The sequence below is a fragment of the Corylus avellana genome, chromosome 7 (assembly GCF_965113065.1).
Source record: "Corylus avellana chromosome 7, dhCorAvel1.hap1.2, whole genome shotgun sequence".
Lineage (NCBI taxonomy): Eukaryota > Viridiplantae > Streptophyta > Magnoliopsida > Fagales > Betulaceae > Corylus > Corylus avellana.
This window is the reverse complement of record NC_142496.1, coordinates 17,894,589-17,919,942: the sequence shown is the minus strand read 5'-3', so window position 1 is coordinate 17,919,942 and position 25,354 is coordinate 17,894,589. Positions and strand designations below refer to the sequence as shown.

At 37.7% G+C, this 25,354-nt stretch overlaps 4 protein-coding genes and 1 pseudogene across 4 annotated transcripts; 2 read left to right on the top strand and 3 right to left on the bottom strand.

Moving 5' to 3' along the window:
• Positions 1-734: 734 nt before the first annotated feature.
• On the bottom strand, positions 735-2,793 carry LOC132184670 (putative pentatricopeptide repeat-containing protein At3g15130). The gene has a single exon (XM_059598389.2). The coding sequence runs from the start codon at positions 2,737-2,739 to the stop codon at positions 943-945; it is 1,797 nt and encodes a 598-aa protein (XP_059454372.2). The 5' UTR covers positions 2,740-2,793; the 3' UTR covers positions 735-942.
• Positions 2,794-10,928: 8,135 nt separating this feature from the next.
• LOC132185174 (putative prolyl 4-hydroxylase 12 pseudogene) lies at positions 10,929-11,791 on the top strand (annotated as a pseudogene).
• A 2,727-nt stretch (positions 11,792-14,518) lies between these two features.
• Positions 14,519-15,627, bottom strand: LOC132185175 (protein FAR1-RELATED SEQUENCE 1-like). Its single transcript, XM_088518534.1, has 2 exons — positions 14,773-15,627; positions 14,519-14,545 (listed from the first exon to the last, which is right to left on the bottom strand). The coding sequence occupies exons 1-2, from the start codon at positions 15,625-15,627 to the stop codon at positions 14,519-14,521; spliced, it is 882 nt and encodes a 293-aa protein (XP_088374660.1).
• Positions 15,628-16,097: 470 nt separating this feature from the next.
• Positions 16,098-18,444, bottom strand: LOC132185176 (putative LRR receptor-like serine/threonine-protein kinase At1g53430). Its single transcript, XM_088518533.1, has 6 exons — positions 18,441-18,444; positions 18,105-18,223; positions 17,729-17,939; positions 17,402-17,639; positions 16,694-16,844; positions 16,098-16,481 (listed from the first exon to the last, which is right to left on the bottom strand). The coding sequence occupies exons 1-6, from the start codon at positions 18,442-18,444 to the stop codon at positions 16,098-16,100; spliced, it is 1,107 nt and encodes a 368-aa protein (XP_088374659.1).
• Positions 18,445-19,689: 1,245 nt separating this feature from the next.
• On the top strand, positions 19,690-25,047 carry LOC132184468 (BolA-like family protein). Its single transcript, XM_088518292.1, has 2 exons — positions 19,690-20,090; positions 24,739-25,047. The coding sequence occupies exon 1, from the start codon at positions 19,755-19,757 to the stop codon at positions 20,067-20,069; it is 315 nt and encodes a 104-aa protein (XP_088374418.1). The 5' UTR covers positions 19,690-19,754; the 3' UTR covers positions 20,070-20,090; positions 24,739-25,047.
• Positions 25,048-25,354: the final 307 nt, after the last annotated feature.

The following is a 25,354-nucleotide window of genomic DNA, read 5'->3' as shown; positions in this document are numbered from 1 at the left end:
CCCTTAAGGATTTATTTTGATAGCTTGATTAATTTTCTAGATTTATCTTGTATCTTTGACATTATGATTTGGTCTGTAATGGTGATGCTGACATTAGTATTACTAAGTTATGTTTTGTTGTTTTGCTCACTTGAACGGTTCTTAAAATATGTTTTATAGGGTGCAATTTCGAATGTCATAAAAGGATTTGACTTCCCTCATTGTACATCAATTAGTTTAACCCCAAAACCATTATGTGACTCCAGACTAATGAATTTCACTTATAAGTGAAGAGGTAAAAATAAAAAAGATATCAGATTTACCACCGTTGCTATAAATTTGGTGTTGCAGAGAGAGCTGGAAGACAAAAATGACCTCGCAAACCAATACAAAGATATCAGAATTACGACCCATTATGAGAAATATTCAAATAAAAATTTTCGGCAACTTTTCATTCTTTCTCCAATACTTATAATTGTAACAAACAACCCACTCCGCTGAGCCCAATACAATAACACTAAACATTGACTTCTTTAACCCAAAAAAAAGGAAAAATTACTAGATTGAGATTACTCTCTCAATCATCCACTAAAAGAAAATCTAAGCTTGTGAATTCTTTTTAAGAGATTGGCCTTCGTTTACTGAAGAAATCCTAGATTGATATTTCTCTCTCTTATTTTCTCTATAGAAATACTAGGAGCTCCTTGTCCTATAAGAAGATTGTGATTTGTAGGTTCAAGAACATTTTGGTGCTTGTGCAACTTACTAATCAAAAGTTAAATATTAGTAAGTAGAGATTGAAATTGAAAACATATGATCTTGCATATTCGAGATGACTAGTCATCTTTTGATAGTTGATATTCAAACATGCAAACATAGTTCATGATTTTTGCTGAAAAATGGAGCAACTGCACCCTAATAAAATTAAAAGAAAAGGAACTTGGCTTCTAAATCAACCTTGCTTCACATAAATCCTCCAAACTTGGGAAGAAGTGAAGGGTTCTTTTCAATTTCAATCCAACTAGATCCAGGCATTTTCTTCACATCCCTAGTTTCCATTAGTTCTCTCAGCATCCCAACGCTGTCCCAATTGCTAAAACCAGCAAACAAGTTAGACAACACAACGTATGTTGAAGGGTCCTTTTTGTCTAGATGTAACACCTGCTTTGCTGCACGCTTCCCAATTTCCATATCACCATAAACATGACAAGCACCTAGTAGAGTTTTCCAAACCAGCACACCTGGCTGAAATGGCATTCTTAAGATCAATTCCTCGGCTTCTTTAATACACCCAGCTCGGCCAAGAAGATTTACCATACATGCATAGTGATCCTCTTGAGGGGGGACCCCATAATCACTGGTCATGGAGGAGAATATCTCCCATCCTTCATCAACCAACCCTCCTTGGCCACATGCATATAGTACAGAAATGAAGGTTATGTAGTTTGGCTGGACACCCTTCAGCCTCATTTCATCATAGATCTTAAGAGCCTTCCTAGCTTGGCCGTTTATTGCATATGCCATGATCATTGTCGTCCATGAGACAATAGAATGATCATTCATCAAGCAAAAAACTGCCCATGCGCTATCCACACATCCACATTTTGCATACATATCCAGTAAAGCATTATCTACGCAGACATCCATATCAGCTCCAAGCTTAATTCTCATGGCATGAACTTTCTTCCCTTCCTCCAAGGAAGCCAAATTGGAACAGGCATTTAGGGCAGTTGCAACGGTAAATTTGTTTGGTTTTACACCTACCTTCTTCATCTCAGCAATGACCTCAAGTGCTTTGCTTGGTTCCCCACATTGCAGGCATCCAGCAGCCATCTGGGTCCATGAGCACACATCTCTTACTGGCATCTCATCAAAAGCTTTGAACCCTTCTACCAATTTCTGATTTTTAATATACATATCCGCCAAAGAGTTCCCCACACAAATCTCAACACCATAACCACATTTGATAAGCTGAGCATGAACCTGCAATCCCAACTTAAGGTCAGAAAGGGCAGCCAACCCAGTAAGAACACTTGCAAAAGTGAAGTTATCGGGCCTCAATCCCCCAACAATCATTCGACGCCAAAATTCCGGTATGTCAGAATAAGAGAACTGCAAAAACCCGGCCATCATGGCATTCCAAGACACAATGTCCTTATTAGGACAATTCTCAAAAACTTCCAAAGCCTCTGCTAATTCACCATGCCTTATCAAAGCTGTCAGAAACACATTCATTAAGTAGATATTCGACTCAAATCCTAAGCGAACAATGAATGGATAAATTTGATATGCTTGTGTCAAATTCTCCAACAACGAGCATGCGTGGAGTGCGCTGACGAGGGTGAACTCGTTGGGCTTGGTCGTTCCATCTCGGTGCATACGGCAAAACAAAGAAAGAGCTTCACTAGGACGGCCATGTTGAACGAGACCCGCAATGACAGCTGACCACGACACCACGTTCTTTTCAGGCATTTCCTCAAATAGTTGGAGCCCATTAACAAGATCGCCGCACTTTGCATACATATTGAGTAAATGATTGCGGAGAAAAAGAGAAAAGGGAAGAGACCCTTTGATGAACTTCGCATGAACTGCTTTACCGTGGTCTGAGTCAGAGGTTTCGGCATATCGGCGCAATAGAGTAGAATAAATTTCTTCCTCGGTGGCAGAGTTTCCAAAGCTATTTGATACAAAAAGCCTTCGGAAAGTTGGAACAAAAGAAGGTGATCTCGTGGCTACGAAGAGAGGAGTTGGACGGCGCATCTATGTCTACACTTCATGCCCCCGCGCTGGCATGGCGGTTATAATGGGATCAGGTCCTCTCTGGATCCATTTAGTTAAAACAAGAGGGTATTTTTGTTTAAAATTTGTCTAAAATATTTGTTAAGGACAAAAATGCCCTCATGTTTTAACTAAACGGATCCCCTCTATTTTATTTGAAATTGAGAGATATTTATTATTTTGTTAGTAGTTAGATACGTGGCAGAAGTCTTCAAGAGGTAGTTCAATTGGCTGGAACCACACTTAATGAAGTGGAGGTCACTAGTTCGAATCCCCCTCCCCTCTCTTGTGTGGACATGTAAAAAAAAAAAAAAAAAGATACGTGGCAGAACAATGACTATTGAATAAAAAATAGATGGCCTGAATTCGAAAATGTAGAAACTGAAATTCCCTTGTTGGTGTCATGGGAACAAGCGAGCACACAGAAAAAATGAAAGAGAGCATTAGTAAATAACTTACAAAAGAAAGATATGTTATACTTTCAATTTTTTTATTATCTTAAAGTTTGTTTCACATTTCTTAAAATAATAAATCTCATTAAATTCTAACACATTATTTGAAAATCAAATTTAAAATTTTTTATTTTTAGTTTTGAAAAATATAACATTTCTCTGCAAAACAACCCACTCATTGTCCCTCTCTCCCTAGCTATAGGACCATAGGTACACATTTTTTATAATCTCCGGCCCAAAAAAGGAGGACATAAAAGATTGTAAAGAAGATATGAGAGGAGATTCTTCCCATGCTTGAGAAGGAGGACCTCTTAAGTGGGCTCTTTGCTCTGGTAGGGAACTCCTGTTCGAATAAGGAGCCATCTCTCATATAATTTTAATAGACCGTGCGACAAAAAGCATTTTGGAAGGAAGCTCATCCAACCTAAGAAAACTTTGTCCAAATAAATATGCACATTTCCATAAGAAAGACAATTCGTTGCTCCAAGAGCCTCACTATATCAATTAGAATAATGTATATTTTTATTTTGTAACTATTTTACAACATTGACATGCTAGTATCACCATTAGATATTTATATAACTCATTATTAAAAAGATAATTCAAAGATTAATTAAGACTGTTACCTCAGTATTATAAGATAATTGTGAAATAAAAATATAATATATGCCATTACTCTATCAATTATTATTTTCTATAATAGAATAGTACTAAAAACTACATTTATATTATAATAATTATGTCAAAGAGTGCCGCACAGGTAAGGTAAGCCTAGGTTTGGAGAGGAGGGACGGACGTTGGCTGTCTCCCTCCTCCCCTCGCCCCCTTCGCGTGGTGAGCTAGCCTATTTACTTGATGCCCCTAACTCCATTGCCTCCTCCCTCCCCCTTCTCCAAACTCCACCGTGCCGTCTTTTTCCACCGCCATCTATCTCTGCCCTGCCTTCCTACTCTCCTGATCCGTCAGTGTCCATCCCACCTTTTGCATTAGATCCGTCACTTCAGCTGTGGTTTGTTTCTGTTATGTTTTTGTGGCTTTTTTTCCCTTCCTGATTTTGCTTGTTATTTGTCGTTTGCTTCTCGTGGTGTTTGTGTTTGTTTCTTGTTGTTTTTCCTTGTTTGGCACACGTTGTGGGTGCCGCTCTTGGGGGAATCACTCAAACTCTCCCTCCAGTTTCTTTGAGTGCGCCGCCGATCTCCTCCACGTCTGCTTTACTGTCCACCGTCCGTTGTTGGGTCTTTGCACGCGTCCCCCCGCGATGAGCTTCTAACACCACCCTCCACGTCAGTTTCTAGCCAGCACACGATCGGCCTTCTCCGGCTGTTGTCATCCACTTTGTGTGCTTCTCCTGTTATTTTCCCTATATTGTGGTTTTCTGTTTGTTATATTTCATTTTTTCATGTATTTGTTATTTACTTTTCTGTTTTATTTCCCTTTTTTCTCTTCTATTTTTTGTTTGTAATAAGTCTTTGTCCTCCCTTTATGATCTGCCTGTTTGCTTTTAGTCTAGACCTTTGGGTTGTGGATGTAAACGTTATCCTGACTTTCGGGTCGAGGATGATGAGTTTCTGCATGGGGTTTTTTGCTCTCAGGGCCGAGAAATAAGCGTTACCTATGCATTAGATTGTGTCTGTTTGGTGCTGATCTAAACTTAAACCTGATGAATAGTTATGGGTTAGCGGTTATTATTGACTTTGTTTGGCCTGTTTGGTTGATGATTGTAACTTTAGCTTCGGCTATGATTTGCTTCAGAGCTTTTTCTTTGTTTGTAAGATCTCTTGCTCGCGACCTTTTATCAATGAATAAGTATGAAATGTTTTCCCTTTAAAAAAAAAAAAAAAAAAAAATTATGTCAATCTCAACCAAATTTTATCTAATATATATATAATAGGAAAATGTTAAGGTCACAAAACAAACCCAACTCATGGCTAACTTCTCTCCTACATGTCATTTTTTTTAGGGGGCGTTTGGCAACAGCCTTGAGGCCGACCTCAACTATGTTTGTCTTTTTCTGAATATGTCTTTACACTTTTGCCCCTGATTATATTTCTCCCAAAACCGTCCGAAAGCAGCGTCTGTTTTCCCCCAGCATCTCAAATTCCTTCAGCCCACTCTCCATCTCCGTGGCTTCTCCTGAACGCCTGAAGCACCCATCCCCCTGCGAAAATACCTGCTGCCGTTTCACCCCCCACCCCTCCCGAAAATACAGCCTCAGTCGTTCCCGTTTCACCGTGGCTTCAGCGTATGCTCTGTTTCGAGCAGGGGGAAAATCAGTGCGCGTCCACAAGGCAAGAGCCTGAATTTCCTTTTCTTTTTCTCCCCCTGTGTCGTTCTTTGTTGAATTCCTTTAGGTTTGGTTGGTTTTTCCTCAGAATTTGGGGCCATTGTTTCTGGCGTTTCGGTTGCTGTTTGGTGTGTTGTGAGGGTTCAAAAATTTTAGGGTTTATTTTTGAGGGTTTCCATTGTAGTTTAAACGGGGTTAGACCCATTGGATGAGGGTTTTTGTTTGGAAATTTTGGATGTGTTGTGATTTTGTTGATTTTGGGTTCAAATTATTGTGGTTGGTTGTAGTGATTTTCAGTTGTTGGTGCTATATTGTACCCACATTGAGTTTTATGATAGGATTTGTAGTTGTTGATTTTGGGTTCAAATTGGTGTGGGTTTACTTGCGATTTTGGGTGTTTGGAGCCGTGTTGATGGCTGAGAATGGGTGGAGAAAAACGACCCAAAACAAAATTCCACCGGCCCCTACAGAGTGTGTGTGTTTATTACGTTTTTCTTTTTCTGTAATCTGTTTCTGCTTCTGGCCTGTAATTTGAGTGATAAAACTCAAATTACAGTTTGATATATTCTGAAGCTTGAGAGGCATCCTCCATTTTCCTATATTTCGTGCCCAGTTTTGATACACCTCAATAGCAACAGGGCATGTAACCCAGCGTAGAATGTTTCTTACATTTTTAATAGCAACGTGGTACTTAAGTGAGGATTGCAGTTTGCCACTGACCAGGAAAAGAGAGGGAGGGAGGGAAGATATCTTTTTGGAGTTAGAAACTTTAAGCATCAATTTCTTTAACAAGGTTAAGGAACTGGGCATTTCTGGTTGAAATAATGGGCATGCTTAAAGTGTTCGGGGTTAGGATAGGTCTTAGGTACAAGTCTTGCCTATACAATCAGTCGCGGGGTTAGGATTCAATTCTTGTAGGGGCGGTATTAATAAGTTTTTGTTTTTTTTTTTCCCCCCTGAAATTACATGTGCTTTGTATTTGATTTTTTTCCTAACAGCATAATCTAAACATTGAGTGGATTAGAGAAATTTCATTGGGTGGGTTTGATTGTTGGAGCTCTGTAGTTCTGTGTAACTGATCAACACTGTTGGGGTTATGATTTTTTGGCAATGGATGGTGGAGGAGTGATTGTGATTGTTGGAAATTTTTAGTGGGTGAATTTTCTGCAGATTTTATAAAGCAAATGGGTTAACCAATTTTCTGCAGTAAGTATAATCTAAACATTGAGTGGATTAGAGAAATTTCATTGGGTGGGTTTGATTGTTGGAGCTCTGTGGTTCTGTGTAACTGATCAACACTGTTGGGGTTATGATTTTTTGGCAATGGATGGTGGAGGAGTGATTGTGATTGTTGGAAATTTTTAGTGGGTGAATTTTCTGCAGATGTTATAAAGCAAATGGGTTAACCAATTTTCTGCAGTAAGTTTAATTTTTTTTTTAGCGTATTGCTGTGCTGGATCGTTGAGAGTAGAAATTGAATTTTTTTTTTTTTCCAGGGGTGCCTTCAAAATTTTAACTTAAAAATACTTAAAGAATTTTTTTAAATTTTTTTTTACCAGGGGCGCCCCCCTGTATATCCGCCGTTGTATACAATAAAATAAAAGAAAAGGAAAATGGGCTTAAGTGAGGTTGCTTTGTTTCTGACTGATTGTTTTCTACTGAGAGGTTGTTGAGCATCCAAGCTCTTCGGTTTACCACCACCAGATCTTTTTCTGTTGTTACATCTTTGTTTTCTTCACAATATGACAAGGTTGAGTATGTCTGCAAATAGTGATGCATCGAGTGGCCGTCCATTATGCCGCTGTGGAGCTGTAGCGTGCGTAAGGTATTCCTGGACAAATGATAATTACAGCAGAAAGTAGTATGGGTGCGAAAAGTATAAGGTATTGTATGACATTTATTTTCCATGTTTACATTTTTTGACCAGTTTTATTTGGTTTAGGGTATATTATTGACTTTTCTTCCAAATTTTGTATGTTGTAGCAAGTTGGTGATTGTGGCTTCTTTCTTTGGGCTGACAACGAGATGACAGCTTACGAAAAAAAAATCATGCAACGCTTGAAGGATATAGAAGAGCAAACCCGGGCAGAAATTGGTAGACTTGAAAAATTGTTGGCTACCGAACAAACACAGTATAGAACACGTCTAGAAAACATGTTTTAGTCTAGGGATGAGATGTGGAAATCTACGGTAGCGAATAACTAGTCTAGAGAGGTTAAGTTCCAGTTAAAACAAATGACGTATCAGGCAATGTTGGCTTTGCTTATCTTGCTGGTGTTCCTTTATGTTGGCGGTTACAATGCATCTAGTGGTAGCAAGTTGATGTTAAAATGAACTATTTCCCTCTAAATTGTAGATACTTAACCGTTGTAATTTATATTTTTTTGTGTTTTGTATTAATTGTGCTACTCATTTTACGCAATCATTGTAATTTATTTCTGCTTGTTCTTGATATACAACGTATCGACCTTATTTGTGCAGAGCTGGGACAGATACTCTTTTTTTTCCAGAGTAATTCCAATATTAACATAAAACACTTTTTAATTTTAATTTAGATTATTTATAGTTTATTTAATTTATAAATTATTAATTTTTAAATATAAGTATAAGAAATATAAGTATAAGAAGCTGTTAATGCACATCCAATGATACGTAAACAATGCATTCCTGGTCCTTTATAGAGAATAAAGAAGATAATATATATCATATATATTTGTAATCTGTATCCAAATACAAATCTAGAATTTTTCTAGTCAAATGCCTAAAAAGGGGGAAAAAAAAAAAAGAAAGCCCTACAAAATGAGTATATAACTCAGTATCCTTATACACTTCTAGAATTAGAAGACAATTGAATCAAACAAAAATGCATATACACTTGGAAAACTGGAAACCAGCCCAGGACACAACCAAACAAAGTCTGCTATCAATAATAATTCAAAAGATTCTCGGACCCCTGTTACAATTATATCACACAATCTCATGTGGGCAACAATATCTAACCTACACAGGAAAACTTGCCCTGCTCTCAGCAAGCAGCTGTGCAAAACTGAACCCAAATTTTGTTACGAAATGTTGTGGTGTCTAATTTTCCTCTTTCTCAATGGGGCATGCATAAACAGGTTTTCAAGCAATTTATTGTGATTCTGCCAACATTTATAAGGAAAAACCAAAATAAAATTCTACACAAGATAAGCAAAAACCAAACTAACAAAATAAAATTTTACAGAACCATAACAAAAAGCTATATGCAGTACCTTCGATCGTGATCGTGTGCGTGGAGTCGTGGCTAGAGCTCTTCTCCACCGAGATTGGCGTCTGGCTTCACTGGCAGATGAATTTCTGGATGGGTGCTCTGGATTTTTGGGAGGCGAAGCCTCTAATATACCCGAGGAAGACAGCTGACCAGGTCCAGGCATTGTGGGGGGACTTGATACGCATGGGCTGGACGCGTGTTAGGGGGGGGAAATTCTGCAAACAAAGCGCAGCGGGGTTAGGGGGCGAGAGAAATCCCTGGGTTTTCCCTCGCCTGCTTCGGACACGTGGTAGAGGGGAGAAATTTTTCTTTGCTAACAAATCGCAGGGGGTGGGGAGGGGCGAGAAATCAGAACTGGTTTTCCTTAGGCAGCTGCGGACGCGTGTGAAGGGGGGGGGGGGGAGAAATTTTTCAAACAAAGCGCAGGGGGTGGGGGGGGGGGGGGAGAGAAATCAGAAATGGCTTTCCTTAGGCAGCTTCAGACGCGTGTGAGGGGCACTGTGTTGGGGAGATGCTGGCCTGTTTCCTTTGTTCAGCGTGGGAAAGTCACAAAAGAAAGCCTGTTTCAACTTTGGAAGAGAGCGGGGCAAGAAATCAGAACTGGTTTTCCTTAGCCAGCTGCGGACGCGTGTGAGGGGAGGGGGGGGGGGGAGAAATTTTTCAAACAAAGCACAAGGGGTGGGGGGGGGGGGAGAGAAATCAACGTGGGAAAGTCACAAAAGAAGGCCTGTTTCAACGTTGGAAGAGAGAGGGGCAAAATGGGGAAAATGGGTGTATTTTTACCCCAAAAACCGAGCCTTGACCCAGACACTGAACAGTGTCTGAGTCAAGGCTGTTGCCAAACAAAGCCTTATATAAAAAAAAGTTTGAATTTTAAACCATACACATCGTCTTTTCCCTTTTCAGTATCCAAAAATCCTCTCTCAGTCCCTCACTCTCCCTCCCACACTCATCCTCTTTCTCCTCCAAGGAGTTCTTCGGCCACCGGCGAAGCTGTCTGTACGTCACTCCTGTCTCTCTCACTTTGGCGCAAGGTTCCGTCTCTGTCTCTCTCACTCCGGCGACGTCTACGGCCACCGGCGAAGCTCCTGTCTCTCTCACTTCGACGAAGCCGAAGGCTCTGTCTCTCCTCCACCGGCGGTAAGTAATCCCTCTCTCTCCTCCACGTGCAAAATCTAGGGCTTTTTGAACACTATTGCCTGCTAGAATAGTGTATTAGATTTCTGTGTGTTCAGAGTTTTGAACACTATTGGCTGCTGTTTTTTGAACATTATTGGGTAAGGGTTTTTATTTCTTTTTTCGTTGGTTGAGGCTGTGTTTGTTCATGCCCTAGAAAAATAGTTTTTGGTTTGAATTACATGGTGAAATTTCAAAGCATTGAAGAATAGACCTTTGAAGAATTTCGAACATAATAGGGCTTTAGTGTATTTAGAGTTTAGATTTAGGGTTTAGATTTTTGTGTATGTATGGTTTAGATTTCTGTTCTTTGAAGAATTTCTGTTCTTGCACTGCCATCTTCTTGTAAATGAAATTGTTTATTTCATATTACTTGCTTGGATTTTTCATATGAATGGTAATGGGATTGATTATTTTGCATGCAATTGGTGTCCAAATGGCCATTTAGTATGTGCACTAGAATATATAGGAGGTCTGATTTAACATCCAAAGCCCTCATTGCTCTGTTCAAATCAAAATTTTAGACTTATGGCACTGTTCATTGTTCCAAGGATAAACCTGTTTTATCATTTAAATTGATCAACTTACTAAAGAATTTCACAATATGTCCTTCAGTTACACCAGTAATGGTATACTTCTGTAGTGAGTTATCCTAGTTTTTCTATTTATCAACAACCAGTAATGGTTATATGTACAAAACACTTGATTAGTAGTAATAGTTGCATCAACACTATACTGCTGTATAAATAAGCTCATTAAGAGCTTGTTATGGTTATATTTCAGATTTGCTACATATATAGTGCTTGATGATAGTATTGATGAAGTTGGATTCCCTGCTTTTACATCTTTCTATATCATCTGAAGTAAATAGTTCACTCTCTAAATTTTTTCAACTCTTGATAGTTAAACTTGATTATGTATGTTGTACTTAATCTACTCGCTTATATATTGAAATCCATTCTGATGTATATCTTTATAGTTTTACCTGATGTGTCATTCTCCTTCAGAGAACAACACGCCCTTATAGTTTATGCATTTTGGGATTGAAGAGGTTGATCAGAACTACAATTATTTTGGTAACAAATCCACATTAGAATTAACCAAGCCTTTGATGGCAATAGTTGTTGTGTACCTCTCAAATGCCACACGGGGTGGTGAGATTCTCTTTCCTGAGTCAAAGGTGAAAGATAAACGATATTAAAACTTATTGTATTAATTATCATTTCTAGGTCATGAATTCACAACTGCTCATTAGCTGCTGCTGAAACTTTCTCAGCTGGGCAAGATTTGGTCCAGTTGTACAAAGAGTAGTAGCATCCTGAGACCTATTAAAGGGAATGCTATTCTGTTTTTCACTCTTCATCCTAATGCATCTATTGACAAGAGTAGCTCCCATGCCTAGACGCCCTGCCCTTAAGGGGGAAATGTGGTATGCCACCAAATTGTTCCACATAAGATCTATTAGTGGGGAAAAAGTCTCACCTGAAGCAGATGGCATTGAATGCACGGATGAAGATGAAAATTGTCCCAGGTGGGCTGCCATTGGGGAATGTCAAAGAAATCCTGTATTCATGATTGGTTCTCCTGATTATTATGGGACATGTAGGAAGAGTTCCCACCCCCCCCCCCCCCCCCCCCCCCCAAATTTGGGGCTAATGTTACATTCTTTTACTTGATACATAGTAAGCTATTGAGCTTGCGCAGCTTAATAAGATACTGTTGATGTTGGAGAAATTGATTAGTAACAACACTATGAATGTTGTGAATAAAAACGTACCAATATGAATATCTCTGTTATTACTTTGGTTTTCTATGTATCTCTCAGTTTTTTGGACTGTTTCAAAGTTGATTGTTGCTTTATGGATTTAACATTAGTAAAATAAAATTTTTGTTATAAAAAAAATATTTTCTTTTATCAGGGGAAAAGAAACTTACTAGATGACAACGTAAGAGTATTCCACATCAATTGCAGTACATTCGGTTAGGTTGGTTATGGTCTTTTGTGCAAATGTTTTTTTTTTTTGGCAATATTGGGAAGAGAGGTGTGGACACTTTATTGTAGTTTCGGTCAATGTAATTTATAATGCATAGTATGGGAGCTGAATTCAAATTTGCAGTAGATAGAATGATAGGTATATGGGAAGTAATTGGCGTATGGGTGTATTTTATTGTCCCTTGACTTCATCTGCATTCCATGGTCCCTTCCATGCAGCTAAACTTAATCACTGTCGTGACTGATAGGTGTCAAGGACCATAAATTTTTGGAAAATATAGACCATTTATTTTCTTTCATCCAATGAGGTATAGGTCTTGATACATTGTGCATATAAATCTTTTAGTATCAAGCAACCTAGTTTTTCGAGTTCTGGACAATGCTTAAGTTTGACTATCAACATATGGATGTTTCTTATATTAGATAAATAGTGTATTGATGCTAATAGTACATAGACAACTATATTCTGATTTTTGTGTCAAAACATATAAATTCTTGTTATCAAAGAAGGGTCTACTTGACCTTACTCAGTAGTTTATCATTTAGTTAAATTGTGTTAGTTCTTCCAGAGAAGATTGCATGACATATGTTGAATGCCTTTAAATGTTTGTAAGCACTGATATAATCTCTATTCTAAAACATCTTTCTGTAAAGGCATAACAATGAGTGGAAAAACATGCAATCAATATGTTGAATCTCAAAACAAATGATATTTTCATATCCTCACTCCTATGTTTTGGAGCTATCATTCCTTTCATTCATTTTTTATCCTCTGCGAATCAATATGATTGAATTGTGTCAGGAAAAGTTAATTACTAAGGAGATAGAGGAAGTAGAAGTGGTTGAAAATTTTGAATTGACTTATTGTATGTACAATTGAAGTCTGACGGAGAAATGATGCTTTCAAGTAGTTTTTTTTTTTTTTTTTTTGGCATCACTTTCATATATAGTTTTAGAAATTGAATGTAGACCACACCTCATGAAACAAAGATTATTAGTTTAAATATTCCCTTCCCCCTCGTCTTGGGGCCAAGACCACACCTCATGAAACAAAGATTATTAGTTTAAATATTCCATTCCCCCTCCCCTTGGGGCCAATTACTTTTTTTTTTTTTTTTTTTTTTACAAAAAAGGGTTTAGATAGCTTATTGCTGTATTTTTTCCATGGGCAAAGCTTTTTTGCCAAGTGGTTAATATGTTGTAAGCAATCTTGTCATTGGAAGGAGAAGAAACTTCCACAGGAACTGGCCTACTGAGATGAGATGGTTCTTTGGCACCCTCCTGTTTCTGAATTACCTCAAAATTTAATGTTTTTGGGTGTTTTCTGCAAACTGTAATGAAGTGTCGCATGACTCTCCAAGGAACCAAAATTGTAATGACACGAGTGTCTAAATTTATCTTTGCACAAAATTTAGGACCTGCAAATGCGTTCATCTACATTTTCTTATAAAATACGCCATTTTGTTACAACCTAATTCTCAAGGACATACACGCTGTTTTTCGACAAGATAAAATTTTAACTTAATACTTGAGACAACTCTAACCTTTCCCGAATATGCAAAACAAACATAAAATAGAGAACTAGAAATAATAGATACATTAGATGCCACATTAAGATACACAATAACTGTGAAGAGGAAAAAAAAATATAGACACTAAAACAACAATCACCCTACTAAAACCCACTCCCCCAAATTCACTATTTTTCCTAAAGCTACATTCAGTTTCCAAATATAAAGAAACAAATCCTCAAAAAACCATACATCACAGACGTATAGTGACAAAAGATCAATCGGACCAAAAACCAATACTTGAATAACTAAATCTAGCTTCGATTATAACATTGACACCTTCATTTGCACGTTATAACTACAAATTAACAGACACTTTCACTGTCTAAAACAACTAACAACCCATAAATCCAACTTCCCCCAAAAATAAATGAACAAAAAATCAAAGAACCCTATAAAAAACTTTCATAAACAGTAAGAAATATGCAATAAACATAAATGACAAAAAAAAAAAAAAAAAGAAGGAATTTGAAGCCGCTAGCCCACCTTGAACCAAATGTTCTTATAGACAAGCTCTTCCATGTTGCTCCCAACACAATCCTTTTAAAAAGTTACATGACAATTTCTCAAAAAGACAAAGTCATATGACAACTTCCCAAAAAAACAGTTACATGACAATTCCCTAAAAAATATGCCAACATCAAAGGCATAAACTATATTAAATTTTACTTGCTCTTGGACATAATGACATGTATCAGAGAGCGGATACTTGAAAGCTCATCACCAGTAATCGTAGGCAAGTTTTTTCAATGGTTGAGAACGGCATAAACTTCATTGAAGATGGGCTGCGCATGCATTGCAATCATTGGGTCTGTTGGGATTATAGCATTGGCGACGCTTATCATCCAACCAAATGTGTGGGGCATATTGATATTGATACCGTAGGTTAGATGCCGCAAAAGGTGAAGCAATACTACTTGGCTCAAAGGAAGGTGATATATAGACAATATATGCTGTAGATCAACCTAAATAAGGGGGAAAAAAAAAAAAAAAACTTTAAGGCAACTTCTTTTAAACATATAACATTAATAACTAAGATAACATGGTGAATTTATAAACCTGAGAGCATAGCCAGTATACAATAGACATATCACATCTTTAAAAGGCTGCGACGAAGGCTTCTTCATATTTGTGTTGGCTAATCAATTTTGACAACTCAGACATTGGATCAACCATTGTTGCTGCCACATTGATGGAACCTTACATAATAAATTAAACAAATGAAAAATCATATTTGAGCAAATGATATGTGCACCCAAAATCAGGTAAATCGTCATATTAATCACCTGTGTTGTATGAGGCAATGAAGTTTGAGAAGTGTTGAGGTCATCTTGAGATAGGTTATGTACCTTCTTCTTTTTCCCCTTCTTGTTGACAGTGTTCTCGCCCTGTTGCTTATTTCGTCCTTGGGATCTTTTACCTTGTGACTTTTTGGTCACTTTTTCTATAACTGGGACCATTCGTAGGAAGTGTGGTCTCCCTTTCTTTGTAGCCTTAACAGGAGTAAGCACCTTCTCACCTTGCACCGTGGTGCCCTCATTACTTAAAATTACCTCATCACAAGTTGGAATGACTTCATCACATTGATTGGGCTCAGCCAACGTTAAGGCACGGTATTTCTCCGTTAACATATCAACACTTTTCATCACTTCAATGAAATATTTCACGTTCTTGGATGTGAGCAATGCTAATTCTTCACAATGCTTGCAAAATTCGTCATACCTCTGGGCATTGGAGTTATTAACCAATACGTCACCACTACTCTTAATCAAAACATGTTTTCGATTTATATCCTTCCTCCATCTATAAAGAATATATCTAGGTGGCAACGTTGTAACCCCACTCGTAAGTAGAATAGAAATGTAATGTCTGCATATGATTCCTTTTACTTCAAACAATGCACAAGTACACTTCACTTCAAATTCATCGGTGTTGAAGAAAACACTAAATGTTTTGTTCATCATGTAGTTTCCATTAGTTTCAATCACTTGATACGTAAAAATTGCACCTTCACTTTTTAGAAGACAATTATTAACATTCGAACGTTGCTTAAATTCTGCTTGAACTTCTTTGAATTTTGCATTTGTGTAAGCATCTTTGAACTGCTTCTCTAAAGCAAAGTCTGCTACACAAGGACTCATGCAATTATAACAATCAGATTTTATACAACATTTTATTTATTGTGTATTTTCAAATGTTACTCAAATGACCTCCTAAATATAAATGGAGATTATAGAAATAGTAGATACAGTTACCTATTTTAATGTATACATCTAATCTGATGAAATTAATATAATGCATCATAGAATTGAATTCATAATTCTTGGAATTCTCATGTTATTTTTTTTTTCTTCTAAATAGAAAATGTGAAAACCAAACTAAAAAAAAAAAAGTGTCCATTGTCTAATGGATGAGACAATGAAAGACATCATACGAATCCAAACTATGTTGTAGATTTACTTGTAGCTGGAACTAGTCAAGCTCTGTTTCACTCTACCATTATCCTTTATATGTTCTACTCTAATGGTAGTTCTAGGCATATAAATAAATTGTCAAGAAGAAGAGAATGAAAGACATCATACCAAATGCAAATGATATTGGAGACATCATATTATTGAGAATCAAGATTAACTTGATAGAGATCCTGGGCAGATGTAGAAGAAGATCCAACCCAAATCATATATGATGAATTCATAAGGCTTTCTGCTACACTTGTGATCGTTGGTTTTGGCTGGAGTTGTTCAAACTGGTCTCTCAAGGCACTAAACCCTAATTCATCGCCATACATACTCGGATCCAAGGTGACTTCATCAACAATGGTTTGGCCTTCGAGCATGCTTACCACTGAAGACATGGTGGGTCTAAGTGCCGGCGATGGATTAGTGCATAAGAGAGCTACTTTGATCATTCTAATAGCCTCTTCCTCATTTAACTTGGAACCCAACTTTGCATCGACCAGCTCCATTAGATTACTTTCTTTTTGTAGAACAAGTGCCTGCAATAAGTATAGAAAAGAGAATGGAAATGAGAAGTAGCCAATCAATATATGAGAACAAGGCAGCCACATACACAGAAAAAGAAAAGGGTAAATGCCTTCCCCTCACCCCCTTCAAGAACAAAAAAAAAAAAAAAAAAGCACAAAGAAGCAATCAGGCATCCCAACATTCTTTATAGTTGAGTGTATTAAAAGAAAGATATCAATCTTACCCATTCTAAAAGGCATGCGTATTTCTCATTTGGTCGATACTTCATGTTGTTTTTTCCAGCGACAATTTCCAATGCAACTACTCCAAAACTATAAACATCTGCTTTATTGGTTAAGTAACCCCATAATGTATATTTTGGTGCCATGTATCTTCTGCAAATAAAAGTCATATTACGACTTAGATCACTAGTATGAATGCCCGAGAAAAAAAAAAAAAGGCCAATAGTATGAAGCTCTAATCTTTCATATTCAACAAAGTCCAACATCAAGAGAAACTTGGGTACCAGAAATTCATCATGTAATTATGCAATCAAAGAACAAGATTTAGGAGTCAGAGCGTTTGTGTTAATAGTCTAATAGACAGATTTTTTTTTTTTTTTTTTTTTTCCTTTTTTGCTTTCTTGTATCCAGCAATTTTTTTTTTATGAGGAAATTGAGCTAATTGTTTGATACATCAAGGATTGAGGCATATGATAGTTAGGCAAGTTTGCCAAGCATGAATACTGGTAGATATATAATTCATGTAGCTATGAATTTTCCTGTATAAGCATGGCTGAGTTGCAAATGTAAGCAGCAAACAAGTAGAAATTGTACCAAATACTTAATCCAAGATGCCAATAGTACTTAATCCTTGGGAGGCCAAAAGAAAAGGAAGAATAGAATTACAAAAAGACTCCACATTGAAGGAAATAGGGAAAAAGGTAGCTTACGTTGTTCCCGCAACTCGGGTGTTGATGTGGGTGTTTTCCTCATCATCAAGCTTGGCCAAACCAAAGTCAGAAATCTTTGGGTTAAGATCCCTATCCAGTATCACATTGGTAGTTTTGATGTCTTTATGAACAATTTTTAGTGTTGATTCCTCATGTAAGAAAGCTAGACCTCTTGCTATGCCAAGACATATTTTCTGCCTCATAGGCCAGTCCAGTTTTAAGCGGTATTCCTCTGAACCTGCATATTTTGTAGATAGTCCAATTGGGAATTCATCAACTTATGCTTCAAGTCAAAATAAAATACTAAAATAAAAACATTATGCTTACCAAACAAAGCATGTGCTAGGCTCGTGTTTTCCATGTATTGATATACCAAAGACAGTTGATTCCCTTCAATACAACATCCATAAAGTCTAACAAGATTTGGGTGCTGTAAACCAGATATCATGCCGATTTCATTCACAAATTCACGGTTTCCTTGATTTGAGTTTGAAGAAAGTTTCTTAACAGCAATTATAGTACCATCTAACTGTATACCCTGCATTTAAAATACATACTTTCAAGTATTCACATAAGACTTTCCTATAATTTATGTTACCAATATCAGAGAAAACAAATAAGAAAATGCATGCAAAATATTCACAAAAATAGGAGATAAAATAAAAAGAGAAAGAGAAAGAAAGGAATTTGAAACCTAGGATACCTTGTAGACAGATCTGAAACCACCTTCCCCAATCTTATTTGCAGCATCAAAGTTGTTAGTGGCAGCCCTGATCTGTTTAAAGGTAAAGAAACCAGTTTGCAGATCCAATGTTTTCAATTCTGTCAAAAGAATGAGCCTAAGATGTTTGACAGAATTTTAGAAAAAAATTAGACTATTTAATTTTGTATCTGAGTGCCTCTAGATTAATTAGATGATGTTTTAGAGAACCATACCAAGAAATGCAACTAAAAGACACCAACTCCAATTATTATGAAAAAGCTCAATCTTATACGACTTTGTGGATATGTGAAAACAAATCAACTCAAAGTCAATTACCCATTTTCCTCTCCCACACTTGAAATGGACTGATTCTATGATATATTATGCTCAAGTAGTGAGCTTTAACTATCTAATCATTGCTCTCATAAACAGCACCATCAAGTTGGTGAGCTCATTTACGAAGATAGTTGAACATGCAACACTCTAATTTCACGTACTGTTAGGTGTCATGTTGGCAAATTCAATGTCAAAACTTGTTATGTTGTAAGTCTAGGTTTGAGGTTGAAGTTGGTCTTCAAAAGATGTCAAAAACTTGGTTCAAAGTGAAGGAAAAAATAGCTTGTTTGCAACCTCGATTGAATGGCGTTTGAATGAGATCATTTTGTCCAAGGCAGCTTGTTCTTAGAGAGTGAATTAATCTTCCTATGCTTTGATTTTGAAATCTCTCTATTCCGTTAAACCACATATATCAAAAAATTTAGCCACTAGAGTTCTTGGTTCTCGCCTCCGATCTCCTCCACACCTGCTTTGCTGTCTACCATCTGCTGCCAGGTCTTTGCACACGTCCCCCCGCGATGAGCTTCTAACGCCACCCTCCGCGTCAGTTTCTAGCCAGCACACAATCGGCCTTCTCCGGCTGTTGTCATCCACTTTGTGTGCTTCTCCTGTTATTTTCCCTGTATTGTAGTTTTCCTTTTGTTATATTTCCGTTTTTCATGTATTTGTTATTTACTTTTTTGTTTTATTTCCGTTTTTTCTCTTCTATTTTTTGTTTGTAATAAGTCTTTGTCCTCCCTCTATGATCTGCATGTTTGCTTTTGATTTACACCTTTGTGTTGTGGATGTAAACGTTATTCTGGCTTTCGGGTCGATGATGATGAGTTTCGGCATGAGGTTCTTTGCTCTCAGGGCCGAGGAATAAGCGCTACTTATGCATTAGATTGTGTTTGTTTGGTATTGATCTGAACTTAAACTTGATGAATAGTTAAGGGTTAGCGGATGTTATTGCCTTTGTTTGGCCTCTTTAGTTGATGACTGTAACTTTAGCTTCAACTATGATTTGCTTCAGAACTTTTTCTCTGTTTGTAATATCTCTTGCTCGCGACTTTTTATCGATGAATGAGTATGAAATGTTTTTTTTTTTTTTTTAAAAAAAAAAATTATGTCAATCTCAACCAAATCTTATTATTATTATTATTTTTATTTTATTTTTAACAAAAACCGATTATTAGTTGGGACTATCGTATGAAACTTACAAAATAAAAACATGGTAATTGGTAAATACTGGCGTTATTCCTCTATTTTATTTATTTTCCTTGGACCATACCATTATCAACCAAAGGTCAAAAACCTAAAGGGATCTCTGAAAAAATGGGTTCGAGAGGAGCGACTGTCGTGCTATCGAGGGCCAATAGAATCAAGGCCAAGCTGCAATCGGTCCTGGAAGCAACCGCTTTGGAGATCGACGACGTGTCGTACCAGCACTCTGGCCACGCCGCCGTCCGGGAAACCTCGGAAGGCGAGACTCACTTCAACGTGAAGATCGTGTCCCCAAAGTTCGAAGGCCAGAGCCTCGTGAAACGGCACCGTCTGGTCTATGATGCGCTGGCCGACGAGCTTCAGTCTGGACTTCACGCGCTCTCCATTGTCGCCAAGTCGCCCCAGGAAGCGGCTGCCAAAAAATAATAATCCATTGAAAGTGTATCTGTGAGTAGTCGATAATGGCACTTTTTTTTTTTTTTTTTTTTTTTTTTTTTTTTTTGGCTTCGATGGATATGAACCTGATATGAGCACACATCTTGCTGGTGCATATCTTGGAAATCCCAATTTTGGGTGAATAAAATTCAGCACCTTTTAGTTTTACTCCCTGGGTAATCCTCAATATATGAGTATTTAGTATTTACCACTCTCGAGTGCCTTAAATACCCGGCATTTCTCATTTCTTAGTAAAGGTTACAAAATGCCTTTTACCTTCATTTAGGTTTAGAACTTTAGGCACTGTTGCTCTTGTAATATTGATAAAGCATGATTGAATCCAATGCCAGGCTACATAAGAGACAATGACCAGTGCTACACAAATATTTGTTAGAAATAAATAAATGCAGAGCAAAAACTTCTCTGCATAATCGCCGAGTCAAGTAATATATCCATGAAACATGAATGTGATTAAAATAGGGAGCCCACGTTTTCTTTAATTTTTTTATTGGTTTAATTACATTTAACCCCTCAACTCAACTCAACTGCCTCTTATTTACACATTGGTTCTACAAATTGCCACATGTCATACTCAAAATGACTTAAAACTAAAAAAAAATTAAAATTAAAAAAGGGGTGATTTGAACCCTAGGGTTGGCTCGACCTTCCCTTAAGGGGTGGTCGAGTCAACGCTAGACATATGGGGTGGCTCGATCGTCCCTAAGGGGTGGTCAGGTCAACCCTAAACACGTGGGGTGGCTGAATGCATGAGAGTGTTTGAGCCACCCCCAAAAGTGTTCAAGGGTGGGTCGACCACCCGAAATCACTTGGGGGTGGTTTGACCACCACTCTCAGGTGTTGGGGGTGGTTTGGCCACCTGGGGATATTGGTGATGAGTTTAAGTTTCATCTAGTGTGGAAAATATATACTTTGATAATTTCAAGGAGTTTGAGGGTGAAAAATGACTTATTTTAACCGAGCCCTTTTGGGTAAGTGGTTTTGGTAGTATGCTACAAAGATGGAGGCTTTGTGGAGATTGGTTGTGGACATTAAATATAATAGTTTGAGGGGAGGTTCGTGTTCTAAGGAGGTTGGAGGGCCTTCAGTGTGGGAGTGTGGAAATGTATAAGGAGGGGGTGAGAAGGTTTTTCTAAATGTATGAGGCATGAGGTAAGAGATGGATATAAGGTGAGGTGATGTTTGGTGTGGGGAGCAGCCTTTGAAGTTCTCATTTCCGATATTATTCACTATTGCTCGTAGAAAGGATGTGTGGGTGGCGAATCATATGTAGTTCCGAGATGGAAACATTCATTGGAATATTGTCTTTACAAGATCTGTGCATGATTGGGAGGTGGAAGTGGTCTCTGCTTTCTATGACTTTTTGTATTCTCAAAGAGTAAGGCATGGGGGTGAGGATAGAATTTTTTGAAAATTGTTTGAAGTTAAGTCTTACTATCAGGTGTTATCTATGCTGGTCAGTCCCCCTTTTCCTTGAAATAGTATTTGGAAAGTGAAGGCCCCCTCTAGAGTGGTGTTCTTTGTGTGAATGACGGTTTTAGGGAAAATCTTAACTTTGGATAATTTATGAAAGATGAATGTTATTGTGGTAGAGTGATGTTTTATGTGTAAGAAAGGTGTGGAATCTATCAATCACCTTCTTCTTCATTGTGAGATTGCAACAGAGTTGTCGAGTGTGCTTTTCCAGTTGTCTGGAGTTGCTTGGGTAATGCCTCGAAGGGTGAGCGAGTTGTTTGTGAGTTGGAGGGGACAATTGGGAAATTATATTGCTTTGAAAATATGGAGGTTGGCTCCTTTGTGTTTAATGTGCTGTATATGGAGAGAGCAGAATGTATGGAACTTTGAAGATCGTAATATTGTGATGTTAGAGTTAAAGAAGATGATTTTACAATCCCTTTATACATGGAGAGTATTTGGAATTTTGAAATTTTGTTCTTCTCTTTCTATACTTTAAGAGTTCTTTTGTATACTTCATGTGTATTAGGGTTGCTCTACACTTTTAATGAATTTGAATTACTTATTTAAAAAAAAGAAAAAAGATTTGGTCTTTGTTTCATATCTTAGTTTCCTTTATCTCATCATATGTTTATTCAGTTCCACCTTATGTTTCTTAATTCACTGAGCAGGCAAGGTGATTGCTCCTCCAAAGCACTTTCTGTAGGATTGGTGGCTGTCGTAACAAGGTTTTTTCACCTTAAATTTAGGAGGGACATGTTTCTAATTAGAGTGAGATCTCACCACACTGAATTGAATCACCCCATGCCAAGCTACTTTATTTGTGCATATGTCAATTATTTGACTCCTTGCTTCTGTCAAAAGTTTGATACTTTTGATTTCCAGGACTTGACGGTAGGTCAGTTTTCGTTGGCGGCTTTGGTTGCGATGGATAAGGGAGGTGAACTTTTGCCAACAGGTTTGGCTCGTATCCAGGACTCGCTGGTATGGTTTCGCCAAGCGCTTTGGTTGTGAGGGCTAAGGGAGGTGAACAACATATGGGAGAGAAAGGGAAAGATGGGGGAGGTTGCGCGATGTCTCCTGGATGGGGTGGATGGGGATTCTCCTCTTGGTATCTATGTCCCTGTTGTGTTGCGAGATTCCGTGTACTCAGGTTGGGCTCTGCTTTGTGTTATAGGAATATTTGTCCTGTTGTTAGTATCTCGTGTGTGGGTCATGAGGAGCAGACTTTGGCTCTCTTGACAGCCCTTGAAGAGTATCATCGTCAGGAGGAATTGGCTTCTCTCTCTAGTTTTAAAGGCAATAGAGAGTTAAAGAATTTAGAATGCTCCATTAACTATTATGCTAAAGGTGTGTCTTCTAGTTGTGGAAAAGACAAGGCTCACGTTTTTTAGCATTGAGTGCTTCGTGTGGGCTTTAGGTTATGATTTGTGGGTCTTTAGGGTGGTGTTTGTGGGGTTTTCCTTGGTTGGTTTTTGTTGGCTTTGGGGGTGTTCTGGGAGGGTTTTTGCTCGTTTTAGTTAGGTGCTCCCTGTTGTATATCTCTTGTGTACGTAGGGGCTCCTTTTACTTTTGATTACTTATAAACAAAGTACACACTGAACGGCAAAATTGAAAATTTTGTTTATTATGTATACTCTGGTTTTCTTCCTTACTATTATCTTATAATTAATTTATATCAACTTGCTGGTATCTAATTGTGTGGCATTTCTTCAGTTTCACTGTCTTTTTTGGATGAATCTGTTTACAATGAGTTGAACTATTTTGCTTTCTTTTTTTTTTTTTGGCATATTAATTAAAATTCTTTCATCTTGAAATATTTTTGTTTTTGTCATACAATTACAGAAAACTAAGTTATTTCAGATGATCATAAATTATCTTATTTTCATCATTCTATTGTCAATATGGGGTAGGAGGCTTTTCCTGGACTTTTCAATATTGCCACCAAGAAGGATGCGTCTATTGCAGACAATAGGGAATGCTTAAATGGCTCTGTTCAGTGGAATGTTTCCTTCACTCGCAGGGTACATGATTGGGAAGTGGAGGTCTTGGCCTCTTTTTACACGCTATTGTATTCGCATCTGATCGGCGGGGAAGGGGAGGATAGAATAAGGTGGATCTCTTTTCGTAAAGGCAAATTTGAAGTAAGATCTTTTAATAGGATTCTTGCTTCTAAAGACCCTATTCCTTTCCCCTGGAAAAGTATTTGGCACACTAAGGCTTCCTCGAGAGTGGCCTTCTTTGTTTGGACGGCCGTGCTTTGAAAGATTCTAACTTTGGACAATGTTCGGAAGAGAGGTGTTGTGGTGATAAATCGTTGTTGCATGTGTGAATCAGATGGGGAGTCTGTTGATCATCTCTTTCTTCATTGTGGGGTGGCGCGTACCATGTGGAATGCCATTTTCATTCGGTTTGGTTTGTGTTGGGTTATGCCGGGTAACGTTAAGGAGTTGTTTGCTTCTTGGTGGACGGGTGGTAAAACTAGCAGCGCCGTTGTGTGGAAGATGGTTCCTCTATGACTCATGTGGTGCATTTGGAACGAGAGAAATGCTAGATGTTTTGAGGACTCATCTAGGAACATAGAGGACCTTATTCATTTTTTTTTGTACACCCTTTTCTCTTGGACTGCTGGTTTGCTAGCGCCTATAGTGATCAGCTTCCAAAATTTTCTATGTTTTCTTCTTCTTTCTCTTTTTCTTAGTCGCTCTCTTGTATACTCTAGGTGTACTAGGGTTGCGCCCCTCTGCGCTCTTAATCTATATATCTTTACTTATCAAAAACAAATATGGAGATAATGACCAAGTTTTCCCTGCCTCTCCATATTGTACTACTGTAAACACCCCCATCTTTGTATGATATATCACATTACAGCTCTTAGCGTTTTTGATATGTACTTGATAGCTCTCTACTTATGCTCCATGTTTGATTATATTGGCAATTGCACCCATGTTACTTGGCCCCTGCTGCCCCTCTAGTGTCTTGTTAAAATTGAGATGAATTTGGTTATGCCCACGCGGTGTCTCATGCTCCAAAAATGGGGAAAAAAGTAAAATGAAAAGAAAGTTGATTAATGAGATTATAAAATTACTAGAGAATTTTGATGTCATTGCTTTGGATGAAATTGTCTATATCCTTTTGATAGCCTCTTGAAATTGGCTGTACTCTTACTGTGAAATTGCCAATGCAGGTTCTGTTCATTGGGAGGTTGACACTTTTTCAGCTGGTTTATGAAGTTGGCTCTCAAGGGTGGCAAGTCATGAGCCCTATAGGTTGTAGGCTATACAGATTTGGGTATATAATAGTTGCTTTCTCTTTTGTGCATGTCTTCTGTTATTTATGTTCATTGGCCACGCAATTTAAATTAAAAGTAAGCAGGGAACTGGAAAGAGTTACCACAATTCCTATTGAATATTGTGCACAATTTATGATGCTAAGGTGCCTCTGCATTGTCTGAAAGCTGTCCCCTGTTTAAGAGATGAGCACATGATGATTTTAACTTGGTCATTGTTCCTTGAAATACACATTTGTCCAACTGCTAATAAGGACACTTGAACTCTTTGTTAAACAGAATCAGTGCAATATGGAAAGGGAAGGTTGAAAGGCAAGCATACTCTGTAGGATACAGTAAAAACATGACCCCTTACCTCGTTAGATATTATATTCAGGACATAAGAAGTTCAATAGAGCATTTCCAGCAATAAGATGTAAATTACCTAATCAAAAAGCACTCTCTCTATTCTACACTCTTCTTGCAATACAAATTATCTATTGTCTTGTTTACTTTCGCGTAAATATTATTTTCC